This window comes from Temnothorax americanus, unplaced genomic scaffold (genome assembly GCF_048541705.1).
Source record: "Temnothorax americanus isolate GAGA-0224 unplaced genomic scaffold, ASM4854170v1 Scaffold1, whole genome shotgun sequence".
Lineage (NCBI taxonomy): Eukaryota > Metazoa > Arthropoda > Insecta > Hymenoptera > Formicidae > Temnothorax > Temnothorax americanus.
The window spans coordinates 3744399-3764891 of record NW_027509230.1 but is presented as its reverse complement, the minus strand read 5'-3'; the positions used below and the strand labels follow the sequence as shown (position 1 = coordinate 3764891).

General features: G+C 41.0%; 1 protein-coding gene across 9 annotated transcripts in view; it reads left to right on the top strand.

The window, feature by feature from the left end:
• Lapsyn (Leucine-rich repeat activity-regulated protein at synapses) overlaps positions 1-20036 on the top strand; it is a 92963-nt gene extending 72927 nt beyond the window's left edge. For all 9 annotated transcript variants that reach the window (XM_077401379.1, XM_077401323.1, XM_077401383.1 and 6 more), the window contains 2 exons: positions 14089-14309; positions 17629-20036. In XM_077401379.1, coding sequence (XP_077257505.1) covers positions 14089-14309; positions 17629-18462 — 1055 coding nt within the window. In that variant the 3' untranslated portion in view covers positions 18463-20036. The remainder of the gene's footprint in view (positions 1-14088; positions 14310-17628) is intronic.
• The last annotated feature ends 457 nt before the right edge of the window (positions 20037-20493 follow it).

Here is a 20493-nt window from a genome sequence, read left to right as displayed (position 1 = left end):
CTGGCGCGAAAAAATTTTAAATTATTAACGGTCGAATTTTTGTTATACGGAAAGATCGATGTAGTTTTACTGAACACAAATAGACCGCGAGGATACGACGAGAACGTTGGGAACCGTTGCGCCAGATCCCGTTATGCGTTTAAATGACAACGATAACAAGGCGACAATGCAGGGGGAATTGTTCACTTATTAATATTTATAAGTGCAGTTTGCGTGCGGTAAAAGCGTGACTGTGGAAAAATATTATAAATCTCTTATTGTTGGTAGAGCTATAAGGATAGAGAAGGCTTCTTTAAAATAATGAAATAATACGGCCACATATAATAGAAGACCACGTTCTTTTGTTCAAACAAATTATATTCCAAAAGCATTATAACGGGGGGGGGGGGTATTCATACCATATTATATCCACAACAAGGTGGATATAATAAGGAAAAAGGAACAAATGACGCGTCGCTAAGTATACACTGTGTGCTTGCGATATCAGGTGTTTTGCGCTGTGCATCTGATGTTATATTTCACGAATAGAGGGTTCTGCATCAGCAGCTTTATAGATACATGTATACGTATATAAGTGGATCTCTTTTTCAACGTAATTCCGCAGAACGCGCGTAAATTAATTTGACGAATTGCAAATCGCACGTCCGCGTGTGCGTTCGCAAATCGCGTGTAATGCATAAAAAAAATATTAGCCTAATGCATCATGCTTTTATTTACGTAATTATTATAATAACGAGATATTACGAGAGCACTTAACTTAACGCGGGGGGAATATAAATTAAATGCTGTTTATGCGTGAGATTGTACGTCGCTGTAACGTGAACGTTATTCCGCGATCTCTCTCTTTCTCTCTAAAAATAATATAAACCGATCGCTTTTTTTATTTGGTAAGGAGTCAAACGTTATTTTTGCTCAACATGGCGCGGCTCGCCGCAATTTTCTCGCGTATATACATTGAAAAAATTCGATAAATCAAATGTCCCATCAATCGAGAAAAATAACTCAGCGTGCGTCACGTGGCGCGCGAATACAGCGAGGTTTAACAGGCGTAGATAAAAAAATCCCGCGGTGCGGGCGCGCACCGTCGAAGGCAAGTTGCGTGTTGCGACGTGTGGGCGAAAAAAAATCCCCCGGATTCGCATTGCACGCTCGCTCATTGACATGTTACGTGTTAGCGGAAGCGGAACGGCGGGCGCGGGCGCAAGAGAGAAAGGAAAGAATAATAGTGAGGGACCCGAGGAGCGAGGATAAAAGGGGCGCCCCGCAGTCCTTCACTCGAAAACCCCCACGCGCGCATCATTGTGCGCCATTCGTGACGTGCGTCCCGCAGGTATTTGTGTTTCCGACGTGAAACGGCCGCGCGCAAGAGTGCCCGTTATTTCTGGATGAAGTTTCCCTCCTACCCAGCCCGCGCCCGTCTCAGGTCGAATTTGTTTTATTCGACGCGGGAGCGTCGCCGATCGCCGCGCGCGCGATGTAGACGCGCTTAGCCCTTTATGCTTCACGCGAGAAGCCGCGAGAGTCTCGGACCTCTTCCGCCTCTCTTTCTCTTTCTCTCTCTCTCTCCCTCTCTCTCTCTCTTGGCTCGACAACCGGAGACGCGGTGAAGCTAGTCTTGCGTAAAATCAGCGCTTCTCCGGAGGTAATTGGTTTCTGTCGAAGTTCTTATCTCCGGGTGCCCTCACCCTCTCCTCGCCACGCTTCGCCTCTCGCCTTCAGGCAGGTATCGGTACGCGCAGTGGTGCTTAAGCAAACGCAGATCCGCCAAAGCGGAGACTCTACGAGACATCGGAATCCGCTCCTGGAGTCTCACGTTCGAAATCTGTGCAATGCGCGTTCGCAGTATATAATACTTCTCTTCTGAGTCGCGCAAATCGACGAGTACCTTTTGCGCATTCGCATATTTTCAGCTTATACAAACTCGGAAGAAATTGCGTGAATGATTCACGAGAGTGCGCATATTTTTTGGATGTTTTTCTGTCGCGTCAAATCGCTTTGAAATGTAAGCAAATGAATTTTTCATTGCGAAATAAGGGATAGTGATCTGATTTTCCGGAATAAAGTTTACTAAACATTTTCTAAAAATACATGTACATAAATTTTTTCCTCTAGACTAGAGAAATGAATAATAAAAATTTTTCCTGTTAAATTATAAGAAAACTAAAAAAAGTATGAATTTTTCGTTACGTTCGAAAATCATGGTTACTGTCACAATAATGTAATTAGAGATAATCTCGTTCAATCGATAAGAAAAAATTAGATACAGATATTTATTTAGTAATTTTATTCCGCTCGTTACATTTTGCTACTTGCGCGACAAAAATCTGCACAATTAAGCACTGCTGCGCGATATTTTCTTATAACATAATCGATGTGCGCAGAATAGATTGGTGCAACGTTGTGAGATACTGAGATGCGGTATCGTCGCAAATAACTGCAATCAATTGTATTTCTCTTTTTTATTTATTTTTCGTAAGCGGTGCCGCATAACGTGCGCGGCAGCCGGCAAGATTATTTCTGTAATAAGAAAACTCGCAGAAAAGAAACGTAGGGTAGGGCGGGGAGGGGGTTAGGAATAAGAGCGGCGACGGACAGAAATTATTTCTTGTATAAAATCGGGAAGATTAAAAAGTTTAATGAACTATCGGCAAAGGAATTTACTCGAAAGCGAGCACAATTTACGTTAATGATTGCGCTTTAATTAAATAGATCACCTTTGTCGAACGTTTATTTTTTTTTCTTATTTTCTCCTTTGTTTAAGTAGCGGGGTGTTTTACAAAGCGTCGCTGTTTAAATTTCCCTTCCTGATTCTCGATGAAAAAAGAAGAAGGAACGAGAGAAAAGACGTTAATGAAACGCTTTATTCGTCAGATACAAGGGACTGTTTAGATTAGTTTTTCCGACTATCGACGTGGCTAATTGAAATAACCTATTTAAACCAGTCGCATCGCTGAATTCCCAGCACTGCGACGCGACGCGACGCGCTCTGCAATCAGCGTCGAGCGAAACGGTTAAATAAGATTGTAGCAAGCTAAGAATCTGCGTGCTATACGACGTTACCGCACGGCATTGCGACGGTACTAAGCTTTATGCGCGGGAGACCCGATTGCCTGTGTTGTTGGTGATGAAGAGGTCGGTCTGGAAACTTCTTAGAGAAGGTACCTAAAGCTCTGCACCCCTAAAGATCCTGGGTCCAAGTACATTAGAGCCCGGGGAATGGTCGCGTGGAGTGTAATTTACACCCCGGGCGACTCACAATCGAGAAAGCACTCCCGCGTCGTTCGGGGCCCGGAATCACCCGGAATTAGCATTTGAGTCTCGCTTTTCCGTTGATTCAAGAATAATATCCTTCGGGAGCATATTACACGCGCATTTGCGCAATTAAGAATTTATTACCCGACGGGATACGTGAAAAACGTATCTCTCCGACGCGACGGGCGGTTTTACATTTCGGAAAACTTTTCGCGACGAGATCGATGAAATCTCTCTCGGAAATTTCAAAGGGAAATTTTGACGTCACGCGCGTACGGTAGAACGTCCGCGGGACGTTTGCGGGATCTCCGGTTTCACCGGTCCCTGCACCGACCGCCGCGGGTGATCCTGATACGCTTTAATCGCGAGGGACGGCTATACCGGCCACTCGCGAAATTCCGGAAGATTTTCGCGAGACATTTTTAATATACGCGCTCGATATAGAATTCGAGATGTACGGCACTATTTTTAGATCTGGCTTGCGCGCGCGACTACTGCCGCAAGGTATCAGAGACGTAATCTAGATTGTGTGTTCCCGCGGGAGCTGATTCCCGTTATCGCATTCGTTGTCCCGCGGGACTTTTTTGCGCGCTATTTCACGAAAGCACTCGACCGTATGAGAGCGCGGCGATCGGAGGATGGCGCGGGGGAGAAGCTTTAATTGAGCGATTCGACCGCGTAATTTAGAGATTAAAAACATTGGCGCGCGGGATAGGAGGGTGGGGTACGTTGCACGCGAGCGAGCGGACGCGCACGCTCGCGTGCATTAAAATCCCGGCGCTGTAATTCTTCAACGTCGAAATGAACCTCAGCGAATTAAACTGACGTAAATCGGTGCAACACGCTCGACGAGGAGAGCGGGGCGCAGGTTGTATAATATGTCGGCTCGATCCGACAATAAGCTTGCATCTATACGCCTGGCGTTTACTCGGCTATCCTGTTTTACACGCCAGTGCGTTACATGCGATGCACAGGTTACCTTGTGTATTCATATCTTCTGATATTATTCGGTATTCCGTGGCCGATATTAATCCCGGATACCATTTACACGATATCGTGTCTAGTAAACCATAAATAAAATACGTCTTGAGCGAGAAAAAGAGAATGAAACATAGGGCGGTATTCATAGTCGGATCTTATATCTAAGATCATCTTAAGTCTGGTCAAAAGCAGCCTTTAAGACTCCGTCCAGCCAATCAAATGACCGTATTAGCAACTTAATAAGACATTACTTAAGACGGTCTTGAAATAAGATTTGACTATGAATACCGCCAGAGAAAGTTTATGTTAGAGAAGATAGAAATATTTTATCCTTTAAAGTCTTAGGACTTCAGAATCTTGAACTGATCGATAATTTAATATTTTGAGACATGTGTGTACGTGCGTGATGATGACGTTATTTCGATAATGTTACTGTGCAATTTGCCAAGTAACACGCGCGTGTGCGACGCGCGATAAAAGCATGTCGTGTATTTTAAAAATTTTCACAACAGTGTTAATATACCAGTTGAAAATATTTCAAGTCAATCTGGAAAGGCGTACGCACGGAAGCGTGTGTATTCGCTTTTCAACTCACTTTAGCAACTCGATCCTCTGTTTGTCCTATGACACGCGCATATCTCGCTTTCGGGAATGACGCGAATTAACGAGCGGATAAATATATGCTTCAAATAACGAATACGTCTTCCTCTCGTTTGACATCCTATCGCATCCTTTTTAAATCTCTTTTTCTCTACCAACACACTCGCGCGCGCTGGCCATATATCCTTCACCGAACGGCAAATTCGCGCGTACTTTTTCCAAGTTAATTGATAAAAAGCTCTTTTTCCCTATTACTCGTTAAACAGAACTGACGGGGAACACTTTATCTCTTTCATCGTGTCTATCATAATATCCGACGTGTGAAATATCGTCCCGTAGACCGATGTTAACAAGCGTTGCGTTTCTAAAGGGTACAAGCGTATTTGTACCTTTGTACTTGCCATTGCGGATATCGGGCTTGCGACAATGAGGTATCGAATAATATCCAGTACAGATCGGCGAAGTTTTAATGGCCAAGGTGTGCCCCTATGCGAAACAACTTTCAGCGACGACTACTATTATCGCCGTCCGGTGAAATCCGCGAGATTATAGATAAATGCTATAGCACAGAAGATACGGTGGGAGATAAATTTTGCGGAGGACGCACAAAACACACAGACGCTCTCGCGCAATCGGCCGGCAGTACAACGAGGATACCGTGAGAATACCAATGCGACTGATGCTATTAAGAGGCTCGTTGATTTACCAAGTACCGACTGTACCGAGGCGCGTGCGCTCCCGATCGATCGGGTCGGTCGATCGCCGTAAGAATTTCGCTCGATGGCACAATCCCCCGCGGATCTATGCAATAACGCTCGCGGCGCGCACGCAATCCGTATACGGAAATCAAGATGCGAGGGCACGTGTGCGCGGTGTGTACCGTGCGCAGATCGAAGGCTTCAATCGGACGGTTCTCAGGGACGAGGGTAAATGCGAAACGCGGCTCAAAGGCCGCCCCCGTAAGCTTTTATTACTTCTGTCGATCGAACTTCGAACGACGCGCGATGCTCATCACCGTCGAGATTACACGCGGGAGTGTGTCTCACAGTGGGTGTATCACCGATTCGAACGTCGCGTCGTGACGCAAATAGTTTATACGAGCTGCGATTGAAGCGAGAGAGAGAGAGAGAGAGAGAGAGAGAGAGAGAGAGAGAGAGAGAGAGAGAGAGAGAGAGAGAGAGAGAGAGATTTCGAACGTGAATAAGGCGCGACTTTATTCGGGGATTTTTCGGCGGTTCGGAGATTTCTCTAATTAAACAAAATCTTGCCTCGAAGATGCATATAGTTAACAAGATATTTCATATTGTAACTCCAAGAACTCGGAAGAAATGCAGCGTTCAATTAAGTTGCATACCGGAAAACTTAAGTCGTCCTTACTCCTTAGAAACCCTTTGCTTCTTTTAAAATATAGGCGCCTCGATATTTTTGCCGGGGCAAAAAGTCGACTCTAAATTAGCCAAAGAATTTGCCATTATATACGCGATGATGCGCGCGATTTTCTGCTTCTCTCAGATTATTTTATAATAATAAAAAACTTTTTTGCACAAGGGGGGGTCCAGTAAAATTTTCATTCTTTACCCTTTTATGTCGCTGAGTTAAAAGCTATCAATTTCATATCTCGTTCATATCTCCTCTCGCTGTTTTGAAAAACGACCCCCTCAAATTCGTATTACCTTTGAGGCAGTGGCTACATCCGGCCTACACAAAAAAAAATCAAACGTTATTGTCGATCTCGCCGTTGGATTAGAGCCGAATGCCATTGCCATTGCGCATTGATATTTCCGCTTGCTCTTTACAATACAATTTCCCGCGCGTCAATCAACGAATTATTTAACAACGGGATGCACCGACGAGAATCCCGCGTCGATAGGATTATCGATAGCGATATTTAATTTGCCCTTTCGCCGCTTCGTTTTTTATGAATGAAGAAGCATTCCGCTCACGTAAATGATGGGAGAGCTTCGCTTTACAAACTGCGAAGAAAACCACCATCACGCGATAATACAACTCTCGCATTTGACGATCCCGATTGAGCTCCACGATGGCGGGCATAATGAGATGACTCGCGAAAATGAGTTCTTTTCAAGGATAAAGGGGTGATATTACATCGCTTTGCCTCCTAATCCCGTAATTAATTACATATTCGCTCCCGTTGACCCCGTTAGCCGTTCATTGATCCGTTGCCAATAGGGTCCGAGGGGAAGGCCCATATATATATATTTTTTTTTTTTATGTAAAGCACGAACAGTACACCACGTACGAATGCTGAAGCCTCCTATATATTGATTTAACGGAGTGTGCACGCGGTCGAGGCGATACGAGGGAAATTGCAGCAGCACGCTTCTCGCTGTTTGCGAATTGCATCTGACGTTTGCCATAAACTAGTAGTCGTAAAAAACACGCGTGAGACACATAGGCTTAATAAAGCGACGATTGACGATAAATATCGATTCGGAAATTGAACATGGATTTTTTCCAGGTTTTTTTTTTTATTTGAACGCTCTTTTGCACGCTCGGGTGAAAAACTCGGGTGAAAAACCGGGTGTTAATCGACAACGATTTTCTCACGCTATAGATCTGTATTTTCCAGTTCATTATAATAGGCCACCATTTAAATGCGCAATTTCGAGCATATCGGGGAAATTGGAGGGCCGTTTGGATATTTGGAAAAGAGAAATAAATATTATATTTTGTAATTTATGACAAATATATATATCGATGTATATACACGTATACATTCATATGTATAGATAAAGAACTACAAAGTGGATGTACCCGAAATATGAGATGTGCTGCAAAAAGACAAATTGACTACAAGAGGATTTATTATTCGATCTAATTTGTAAGCTGCGCGAATCGTCGATTGACGCCATTAAAATTAATTAACTTCTGTTATGGAAGGAAAGATATGCATCGATTAAATGGCTTTACCCATCGATACTGGAGTACAATACGGCCGTTTGTTTTGCTCGGCAGGATATAGTGCTGTACAATAACCTATTCGCCACATGTGGCGAGTGGCGAACGATATTGGACACCGCCTGCAATAAAGAGTTAGCTCTCTCTCTCGATGCTTTTATTTATTAAGGGAAAGATCTGAATTTTTCATGGACTCGTCTATAACTGTTCGGGAAATTCTTCTGCGGAATTCCGTTTAAATCAGATTTAAAATTTGCCACCGTGTCGACCTGCACCGTCGATCAGCAAAGTGCCCTTTGAAAAAATCATGTTTGCGACCGACACGTCGCTCGTCATCTATATCCAATTTTTATTGGATTTCATTAATTTATTATTATATATTTTTTTAAATATATTATTACATATTATTAATTATCATCGACTCTTGCAACATTCTTACCACATTCTCTCGTATTTATTTTATTTATATTTCTGAACGTATATATATATATATATATATATATATATATATAACGTGTTTAAAAACAAAGATGTGTAGGTACATAGTAACGAGTTTATTCTTGAAAACTACATTTACAATACAGAAAATTTATCATAGAGAATGCGATGAGTTTGTAAAAGACGTCTTTTATCTTTTGTATATAATTCTACAAAAGCGTCAAATGGCTCGTGATCGTAACTTAGAAAATCTCCGCGAGTGGCTGATATTCCAATATGCGCAGGCTTTAATATTTGCGACAATATGTGCGACCCTACATGTGCATAAATTATATTGTTTATACGCCGCGCGAGTTAAGTAACGATATACGTACATTAAATTTCTATCTTGTCGCTCATGCTCGACGCCATTTATTGGCGTCTGTCAATTGGAAGCGGCGGCGCTTGTCCCCCGCCGCGGGATGGAAGCGTTTATTCTTCTCGGCCGAGGATACGTTAACCGTTCCACGATTCAATTGAGATCGCAAGTAGGCATTTGTCGGGACGAGCGAGCAAATTAATTAGCTCCGGGCGTAACGGCGCCGCGAGTCCGCCAATCGAAGCCGCGCGTTCTGAATGAACATGCTCCGGACACCCTTGCCCGCCGCCTTGCCAGAGACCCGTCCCATCCCACCGACCGGCCGACCGACCAAACCCACTTTCCGTAACGTTGCGCAGACCTGTTGCTGTATATCGCGTAATGTCGTGCAGCATGCACCGCTCACCGATAACACGGTCTATTTTTGGTGCGCGTCTTGAACCACCGCGAAAGCCTCTCGTAAAACTCGCCGACGAACGGGCGGCGCCGGGTCCCGCGGCTCCGCACCGCGTTGCGCCATAGAATCGCTTTTAGAATCGCCGCTTTCTGAAATCGAAAATCGCCGCACTTCCGGCGGGAGCCGAAGGACTGGATTAAAGAGACAATAATTGAATCCCATTAAGATGTAAATGAAATTTTTATTTCTCTCCGTCGCTTATCTCTCGCGAGAATCTCGGAGACTCCGTCTTCTTTTTCTTTCCGCTCGCGCTCGCGCTCGCGCTGAGATAAAACATTTACTTTTCGCAACGTGCAATGTGTCTCGCCCGGTCTTCTTTCCGACTTTTAGTCTCGTCGCGACGAGAGAATCTCCCCTGCTCTGACGAGAAAATTTCGCAGATTTTTAACGTGGGACGTAATTATATACTTATGCAGCGAAGCTTGATATATATGTTCGCTGCCGTAAGTCGGGTTCGTCGGGGCCCGTTTTTTCTCTCGCGGAACGAGTTTTATTCGTTTTTTTTGTTATATAGCGAATCTCTGACGTAGCTAAAAATTTTGTCGAGAGTCCACGACATCCCTTTCAGCCGGTAAAAATAATTAAAATAAAATTCCACGCGGAACGTTTCGCCCCGGTTGAATTTTAATGAGGGGTTCTTTCACCGATTTGATATTGATATTTTTTTAAACAAAGATCTCTAATAACTGTTGAGTTGTTATATCTACAATATAGTTGATCTGGTATATTGAAGATAGCGAAAAAAAAACAGCTTTTAGAGAATAATGCTTTGTACGAAAATTATTTGAAAAAATATGTAAATATTGATAACAACTGTCAGCCACTCTTGCCAATTTAACGAATTATTAACTCTAATAAATAGAATATCTCTGCTATCCGCATATCTCCCTATATAAAGCGATTTTTTTTTGCAGAGCCGCATCTGTTGGGACTCTTTCCGTGTGACTTTCTTTCGAAGTGGGGTATGTGTTCGACGTGCGTTTTACAAACGTTCGAAATTCGACACACGTGTGTTACGGACACCCCGATATGTACACCTGACCTCTCATGCGAATATTAACAGCAACGTACATGATCGATATTCCGGCGATATAAGCACTGACGGCTGGCTGAAACTCGCAACCGCTCTGCAGTTCATCAGAGATCTTGGCACAATAAACACCGCGTCGTCTTTCTTTCAAAACTTGCAAACCGCACGGGCCATGAATCACGACGTCTTGTAAACGGATCCACCGCGCTCCCCGTTTCCCTCCCCCCCCCCACTCCAGTTTCCCATATACGCACCGGAAATAAGCTCTCCGGCACGACGTCAGTGAGCCGCGGTATACTGTTTCATTGTCGATAGCATCGACTTCCGAGTCTCGGTGGTCGACAAAGCTGCGCGAGTTTCGCGGAAAATTTATTCTTCGATTATTCATCTCACGCGTGAATGGCTCACTTCCTCCAAAAATTAAAATAAAACTTTCCTTTGAGGGAATGTTTGCTCCAAAAAGCGCAATAAATGAAATGATAAATAGATCAAACAGCTGAGGATGATATAATATAGCTGAATAATGAAAAAGAGCCGAAATTTATTGCGTGAATAATAAATGAGATTTGATAGTCCACGATTTTTTATTGGTCGAAATTTTACAATTAATTAATGAGTCGGTATGTCGTTTGTCACTCTTAATAGCATTAATCGATGAATTTATAGAAAATTTGAAAACAATTTTTAAACAGATAACTGCAGATCTTGAAAAAAAAAATTCTTAGTTTTCTGGAAACTAACATTGCGCTGTATTTTTACAAGTTTTATAACAATGATTGCCTCAATTATGCCATTTTATTTCACGAATTGTTAACCGTTTTACAATAATTTAAAATCTGCAATATTTTTGTTAGAAACAATTAAAAAAAAAAGAGAGAGATTTTAAAAGCCGTTATTAAGCAATTTCTGCGTAACGATATTATATATTCCAGATATTTTTCGCGTTATTACATTCGACTCAGTCATTTGGACTCTTCTGTCCGTGCTTTAACGAGCTATATTCCTATTGCAAAATGTACTTTTAAATTGTATTTGCTCTCGCTGCTGATTGAAACGAAAGCGCTCGGCTTGTCACGCGACCAGCGTGAAACGTATATTACCATTGTGAATATATTATTCACAGATCATCAAAAGTGGATACAAAATAATAAATTAATACCGAGTCGTATTTAGCCATGGGTAAATAACGGCTTTATAACAAGCCGTAAATGAAACGCACCGTATTTTCAACTCTCGAAACGGTATAAAGGGTATTGCTGCAATGATCAACGGAAAAGCTTTCGAACGGTTTCAAGTGCTTTCTCGTGATATTACATCAATATTTTTATCAAGGTCTTTCTCGAGAAGAAGATATCTGCAAATAGGAATATTCGATGAGAGCAGGGAAAAAGGGACATTTTAGAGTTTAGACAGTCTCTTTGCATTTTTCGATAAAAAATAGCGCATAAAGATGTTTTCTTAATTCTTATTTTTTATAATGAGTATTTTAACACCTTATATATATACATAGAAGCATATTTCGTAACGTAATATACATTATTTAAAATTATATTCTTAATTAGTATATTTTTTAATAATTATATCGTTTTTATGTAAGATTTTTAGGGCATACTCTTGGGGGAAAAAAAAAGAAAAAAAACCTATTAATTCTTGTGATTTAAATTTTACAAAAATTTATTCAAAATATATACCAAATAATTATTTTGCATAATTTGCGAAATTTTTAATCTATTTAATCGGCGGACAGATGAGATTAAGTAGAAAATATTTCGTGAAATTATTATTAGATTAATTCGGAAACTAGACGTATAATTCTCTTCGCGTTCATAAAACGAGGAAGAACGGACGGGAGAAAGAGATAGAGAGTGATGCTACAGAATACTCAAAGGAGTAAGTTTGATTATCAAGATGTTATATTGGGAAATAGAGAGATTCACGAAAGAGAAAGACAGAGAAAGGGGAGGGGGTGAGAGAGAGGAGAGAGAAAGAGAGGCAGGCCGCTGTTCCAATTTGTATTAATAACGTTTTCAAATGCAGGCAAATGAGCGCGTGAGATGTACGGAAATCGGTGAAGCTCTCCATATCGTCGTCTCGTTGCCATCGTCGTCCTTTATTACGTAAACGACAAACTGCAACGTGCACAGGCGCATCATCTTCCTTTCTCCAGTTCCTCCGTGCATCCTACGCAATGCTATTAAGCTTTCGGCTTCGGCGAAGAGAGCACTTTCGTCTTAGCTAACTGCAATTTAATTTTAATTATGGTCGAGAGAAGCCGGGTTTCCCGCTATAATATCCAGCCCCAGGGGTAAGCAGGCGGAGCGACATGAAATTTTTATCTCATCGAAATGCGCAATAAATCCCGCGATAAAAATCCGCAACGGCCGCGCCTTCGCGGACCGAGGAACGAGGCGCTTAGCGGTGGAGCGAGGAACGGCGAGAAATATTCTCAACTTACACGAAGTGTCGCGTGGTATAAGAAAAAAAAATGCCTCTCACGGGACGCGGATTAAGATTTCACAATATTCCAGAAGCAGTGACGGTATACACGCAAATAATGTCATACTAATATAAAATAAACATAACATAAAATTTCATTTACATACTCATGTCACGCGCGCGTGCGCGACGTTCAACCTTTTTTTTAAGCAAAACCAAAGGATGCAGTCACGATAAATTGGAATTGTCCTCCGTAAACTTAATAATACCGATATCCGAGAGTTCTCTTAAAAATGCTGAATTTACATCTCGTCTATATGTTACGGGGGGATATCGCGCGAGCAATTAATTACAAACTTGATATCCCTTAACTTTCCGAATCCACGTTGTAAAGTGTACTTTCCGTGTATTACATTGACACCTGCTGTAAGAGAAATTCTATCGGGACCAAAGGGGGCGATCGATCGATCGACCCGATCGTGGTAACGAACAGGACGTTTCCGGCAGCCGTTCCTCTCGCACGAAGCACCGTGCGAGTTTTATGCTTTTATATAAACAAGGTGCAGGGAGAAGAGAGAGAGGAGAGAAAAGCCTCGTTAACCTTCTGCCCTTTTCCTCTCTTCCCTTTCCGTAATTTCACTTCGCTCCACCGTCAAAGTCCGAAAATTTACGCGGCTGAAATTCTCTCTCTCTCTCTCTCTCTCTCTCTCTCTCTCTCTCTCTCTCTCTCTCTCTCTCTCTTTCTACCGCGCGCGCGAAGTTGAAATCGCCACCTGGAAATTACTTCGCCGGGATGGTAAGCGGACCGGATGGCTGGCTGGCTCTGGCCAGCTATTTCGACTGACAACTTAACCGGCTATAAGAGGTCGGCAACTGCATCTCGCGCCGGGCGATGTCGGGCGTGTAATAATTGCGCCCCGAAAACGCGCTCGCCCGCCGCGTATGTCGGATCGATTCCGACCGAAAACGATGCTTATCGGAATTATATGAATACCGTTTTCTGGACATGGAAAGCATCCAACGGGCGAGCGCAAATAGACGCGATAGCGCTCCGGTAACTGAAGCTATTATACGATTTCAAAGTATAATATCTCTCTTTCTTTTTTCGTCTCCAAGGGGCACTTAATTAAGCTACGGAAATACCGGAGTTGCGCGTAAATGGACGTTACGGGGGAGGGATAGAGGTAAAGGCGATTGGAAAAGTTTCCACAATTTTTTTAAAGCTATCTGGCAAGGCTGCTAATCAACTTCGTTTAACTGCTTCAAGCCGACCGTCGCCCGTTCGCCTAGGCAAAAAAGCAAATCTCTCGAATTAAGACGGAAGGAAATGATATATTGATTAAACGGAGTGAGAGTGGTAAAAGAAAGAAACGTGTTCTGAAGTATTGATAATCTAAATATCCGAAAGTACCAATTTAGTGCAACATTTTACGATGCAATTACAATGCAATAAATATCGGCAAATGACGCGCTTACACGTAACCGCGGTGTCGCGCTGCCAAGGGCAGTCCTGTGGGGATGTTCCCACCCACCCTGGTGTATTCGCAAAGCGATTATCCGATTGGGGATTCGATTTGGGCAAAGTTCAAGCGTGCGTTTCCGCTGGATCTGTTGCAGACATGAGCATCCTTCTCTTTAATGGCTTTCTGTTACTGGGCTTTGTCGTGGCCACGGTGCCGGATGTTCTGGTGCTGGGCTCGCCGGGCCCCACGCAAGTCGTCGATCGGGACCCGTCCGTGAAGAAATGCCGCTACAACAGGGCCTACTCGTTGCTGGGGGCGTCCTGCACGAATCTGGAGTTGCACGACATCCCGACGAATCTGAAGGCGGATATACAGGTGAGATTTGCCAATAAACATCGTAAATACAATTTATTCTTATGTTCTTCTTCTGGGGCATTACAACGTAGGATGTTTTTTCAGCCTTATTAACAATTTTCTTCCATTTGCCCCTTTCACTCGTGTGTCAGGTCTTTTTTGTTAAATTCTTCGCAACAACGGGTTTTTCCGTGGTAGGGCTGTCAGCCCCACGCACCAGCCATCGAACGAAATCGATGAAATATGTGGGGTGACAGTCGGGGACTCGAACTTAAGACTCACCCACTACTACTTTCACAATGAGCCACGCGTTTGTGTGTGTACGATCCAAGGGTCGAAAGACTTTACCTTCCACATCTTTTCATTATCTGCAACAATTCCTATAAAATAGAAGCTAATGAAAGAGTTTACGATAAACTTCTCTAAAAATTATAGCTATAAAGTCCTTTATTTCTCTCTGTTCTCTTTCTTTTCTTCTGTTTGTTTCTCTTTATTTAGATTTTTATTAAACGAAAGAAGCAAAAGGATCAATATTAAAAGATTTTAAGTTAAAAGTTTCCACGTTGCTTTTGTACAATTGTTATATGTTTATTATCTTAATCGCTAACTTTATATTTTAATTCTTATCGTCGGAATGGCACGTGTAAGATATAAAAGAGCGATATATTTTAAATATGAAGTTTTCGGGATATTTTATATATAGACACTTCCTTTCGCTCCCTTGTCAGTTTCACGTTATTTCCGTCAAAGGGGGGTAAATCTGGCACAGCCTTAGTTTACAAAGGATGCACAAGGCTGACTTGCGAAACGGATTGATGTCCCAGCGGTTTAACGCATGCGCTGTCTTGTAACGCGCACTTCATAATAGCATTACAGGAGTTTCGCTTTGTCAACGTCGACGATAAAATGTATATATACTTGTTGATACCTTCTTCTCGAGTGCGCCTTTGTTGATCACTATTTTACTTTTTAACGATACTTCCTTCTACCGGTAATAGATCGCGCGGGGGCGCGCGCGCGCGCTTTTCGACTTCGTGTAATATTAACGCGATGATGAATCTATCTCCGGATCTCCCTCCGTACCGTACCTTTAATTCATTCATTGTTAGCGACATTACGTACGAATAATTAATCACCCTTTCCCGTCAGGTATTTCGACGGGGTATCAACGGATAAGCCTTTTGTAACCGAACCGAGTGAGAGATTGCGAGAGATTGTAATGCATCTTTCTGGAGCTTAAATCTTTGAATCTTTCCACCGTTTTACGGAATGCTTATATGTCTTCCATATGCCCTGCACGTTATTTTCCTTTTTCTTTCTTCAACTGATGTCCGTCTGATACGACCGCATCCTGCAAATCCCCGTACGTCTGCAACTACACTCCTCGTCGTACTTTGGTAAACTTACTTCCCGATGAATCCCAGGCAAAACTCCAGACATGCTAAATCCGGAGATTGGGTTGTCCAGGGTCACGAGGATGGATGCGTTCCGCAATACACTTGAGAAATTTTAGTCGGATAGAGATATTACCGATGCTTCGGTATTTGATCTCGCGTATCGGATGTCCCGATGGAAATTCGAGAGCGACGGAATTTCAATGTAAATTTTTCTTTGACTGTAATTGAGTTTTCTTCAAGGAGACATTTCGCGCTGATGAATAATTTTTCGCAAATAGAATTTTATATAAATTTGAATAGATAAATTCTCGGTTTTCATTCAACTTAAAGCAAATCTTTATTCAATTTGAATCAAACCTTAATAGAATAACCTTAATAGAATAACTTTTTTTGTGGTCGTCGAACTATTTTGCATCAAATTCTTATTAAGAGCAAAATTAATTGTGCTTTGAAAGATCCGTTAATCGATAAATTCGAGTATATTATATTATGTGAACGTATGAGATCGTATGGTTCTTTCATCGGTCGTTATAAATATACATATAATCGCATTTGCAAGAATTATATGTGAATCTGAGCAGCCGCATATATGAATCAACGCGCATAAAGAGCTGTTTATATATTCAATCGACAAAGCAGACTCGTACGCAGAATTTAACGAACGCAGAAATGCCAGACATACTAATTTCGGAGTTGGGTCTGCGCGATGCAAACCAATGTCAACAGAACATGATATCCTTTTACGAAACTCCAGAATGTTTCCCCACATGTCTCAAACGCAACGAAGATGGAATAAAACGGATTTTTATCCCGAATTATTCATTTTACAAGCGGCTTAAATTGAAAAATTTTCTGATGAATAATAAGCATCAGGAATGCAAACAAGCTCATTTTCTAACTTTAAATCTATATTATTTAAATTAATTTTAAACTGAGTTGAGAATATCTAATATAATCATATGGAAAAAGTAATTGAATTAATGGTACTACTAGACTTAATTTGTCAAATTTTGAAGATTGGTTTGATTAATTATTGATTCGTGCCGAGAATTCATTCATTTTACAAGCTTTTTAAATTCAAAGATATTTTCTAAATTAAGCATCAAGAATGTAAATATGTCAATTTTCCAACTTTAAATCTATCTCATTTTAATTTATTTTACTGAGTTGAAAATATCTAATATAATTATAAAATAAATTAATGAGATACTCTACGAGACTTAAACTGGTCAATTTTTGAAAACAGTTTGACCGATACGTGTCAAGAAACTGTAACGAGCGAAAGATTACGTGTTGCGAGATTTATTAAATTAATATAAATAAAAGGCATTAAAATATTCATATTTCTTCATTGCATTTTCATATCAAGGGGTCGCGTCAAAGAAACCATTGTCCGTCGTCCTAACATCTCGCGTCCTTGCATTATTGGGTTAGCTATACGCCATTAATTCTTCTCGCTGACCGGTTAATCTGACAAGTGCATCTTTACGGAAACAAAGATCTTATTGATAAATCCCGACCTCTTCCCTTTCAACGGAATTACCATTTTTCATTCCGAAACGTTTTTTACTAACAGAAATCTGATAACTAACGTAAAATGTTATGTTAATTTCCATCTGAATAACACACCGTATACCTTCAGAAATGAGATATTTTTATTTATTAATTTTATAACGATATACGCTCACACATTCACATAGTATTTATCATTTGCGTGTTATTAATAATTATAATTTAATGTATCGATTACCGAACTCCGATATTACTCGATATCGAAGTTATGTAACATTTTAACTTTTTCCAATCCAATTTAATTCATGTTGCATACTAAATTATTTCTGCTTACGCAGAGAATAATCTTTCTATAAACATGTTTTCCCGTTTTTTTTCCCCCATTCTTTTTACATATGCATAAGTTTTGTCTGAAAATATTTATTTTATAGGTGCTCGACGCTACCGTGAATCGATTGAGGGACTTGACGAACGACAGCCTGGCCTCTTACACGAGCTTAGCCTTCATCTATCTCAGTGACAATTTCATCCAGACTATCGAGGAAGGGGCCTTCGCCAAACAGCGGTACCTTGAAGTGCTGGATCTTTCGACAAACGGTTGCGACACTCTACCGAAGAGCCTCTTCCAGCTACCGTATCTCCGCACGCTCTACCTCGCTCACAACAAGCTCACCGACTCGGTGTTCAAGGTAGAGGTCACCTCGCCCATCCAGTTACTTCAGTTGACCAGGAACAGGCTCACCAAGATCCCGCGTATCGGCCCTCAGGCGACCCTCGTCACTCTCAATGTGTCCGGCAATATGATCACCTCGATCGATACCGAGGACCTGGCGCCGTTCTGCGAGCTCAAGTACCTCGATCTCTCCCGGAACGCGATCAAATTCAACAGCCTCGGCTGCGAGTGTCAGACGTTGAATGCCTGGGTGAAGTTACGTCAGATCAAAATGAAGCCTGAATTCTTCAACTGCACCGACTCACCGATCGAGGATTGCACCGTCGTGCAATTTAGCAATCGGACGTACGAGCTGTACAACGAGTGCTCGACCATCATACAGCAGAAGGTGGAGACTGAGAAAGCCCGCTCGGTCTGGATACTGGTAGCCTCGTGCGTCGCGGTGTTCCTCTTCATCGTCTTCGTGGTGCTGTTCTGCGTGCACAAGCGGAATCGCAGGCGGCGCAGGAAGCAGAAGGAGCATCAGCAGCTGACGGCGAACAACGCCAACACCGAACTGCTGAACAGCAATCTAACGACCGGTAATTCGTGAAATAATCATCGAGAAACGTCGTACAATATAAAAATTGTGGAAGATCCTGTGTCGATGCCGAGAGAGTAAAGCTTTATGCGAACTGCGAGAGGATGAAAGTTAAAGATCGACTTTGAAAAAAAGAAATTAACGATGTTCAAAATATCTGACGACCTGTTTGTATTTATTGAGAGTTTAATCAACGGATTCAAAGAGAGAATTTAATCGGATATATCGACAGATACGTGCCTAACAGTTTGTATCTGATCATTAAATACGCATTCACATGTTCAATAAATGTGAGATTATAGCTCGAATGCTCCTGGCGGCGACTGCCATTTTCCAATACATTTACAAGTTTACAAGTTTTTCAGAAGAACTGTTGAGATATATGTGTTAGCCTCTTAAAGCGATATAATACAAAAACGTTACCATCCAAAATATCGAGCGTAATGGATACTTAGATTATTTAAGACTCCGAAGAGAACCACATCGAAAGTAATCAACGGAGAAGATAACTTCGCGAAGACTATGCTTACAAGATATAAACGCGTTAACTTATAAAATGTGTAAATGTTCTATATTGTGTTCACCTATATATATAAATAATGGTTACGATATATACATATAAGATCTATATGAATGTGATGGATTTTCAAAGGACTCTGAGTGTTTTGAACAAATTATATCATCTCACTATACTTTTTGCGACGATAGGAACTACCGATTTTAATTTCGGTCGAACGAATCTCGGAACCCGGTCGCGCTAATTATCGTGCTTTTGTGGATGTAATAGTAAAACGCCAAGGGTACATTTATTGCACGATTTACGGTACTTAAAGAAGAGCTTTCTTTCAGAGGATGATATTGCGACGTCAAAGTGGATTCTTTTATCCAAGTGTTAAAGATACGATGTTGATTTTACTCCCTCTGTCTCTTCTTATTTCACAATTTTGTATGAAGGCATTCTTATTTATTTCTTATGTAAGCTAAGAATAAGATTTTATGTGTATTTATTTATAAAGCTATATAACGTATAACATCGTAGTAGCGTAACAAAATCTATGCGGTTCTTGAAACCTTCGAGTTTCTTTTCGTTCTATTTCTCTAAAGCATTTCCATTATGTGAATATCTAAGTACATACGTTACTTTAAATTGTTGTATACAATTTAAAAAGGATAAAGTTAAGTTTATATATATATATATATATATATATATATATATATATACTATATATATTATATATAAAATGATGCGAAGAGCCGCGCAATCCATTTTCAGAATGTAAAAGAGTATTACAGATTTGCATTATGAATGCGAAATGTCGCCCAGCTTAGTTCCTAATATTTATTTCATACGGGTGCAGAAGATATTTTTTATTTCATCATGATATCGTAAAGCGAATAAAATAACTGGCGTACCATCGTACCATTGAAATAATGATGCAACACTCAACACGTCGTGACGCGCGCATTACGATATGTCAAAGAACTTTTATACTAATTTTCACGTTACCTTTTAATATGTAGGAAGGACCTTTGTATATGTATTGTATGTACAGAGAAATATTAATAAAACTCGAATATAAAAATTATCCTCAACAAAATTTAATCTTTAGAAATTGAGGAGACGATCTCTCGGCTTCAAACTGACTCTCAAATTTTTCTCAGAATATCACTTTGGCGTATATTTAAGATTTTCTAATTCGAAAATTGAAGAAATCGTAGAAGAGATCTATTCGGATTCTAAAGATTAACTTTTACATTTATTTATATAAATCTTTGATACACAAATTTATATATATTTGAATAGATATTTTTCAAAATTCAGCGAATTAAACTGTCAATAAAAATACAGTCGATTTCCTGTGTTTCAAAGATTGTCGGAATTAGCTATTTTAAGATTTTTTTTCCCCTCGACCCTAACTTTTATTGGCATACGCTTAGAAAATACTATTACACGTTCTATCTTATTTAAATACAAGTAGCGGAAGAGTTACGGCAAGAGGAGAATCCCAGTTAGAGGAAAACAAGTTGATTTGGAATAGGACT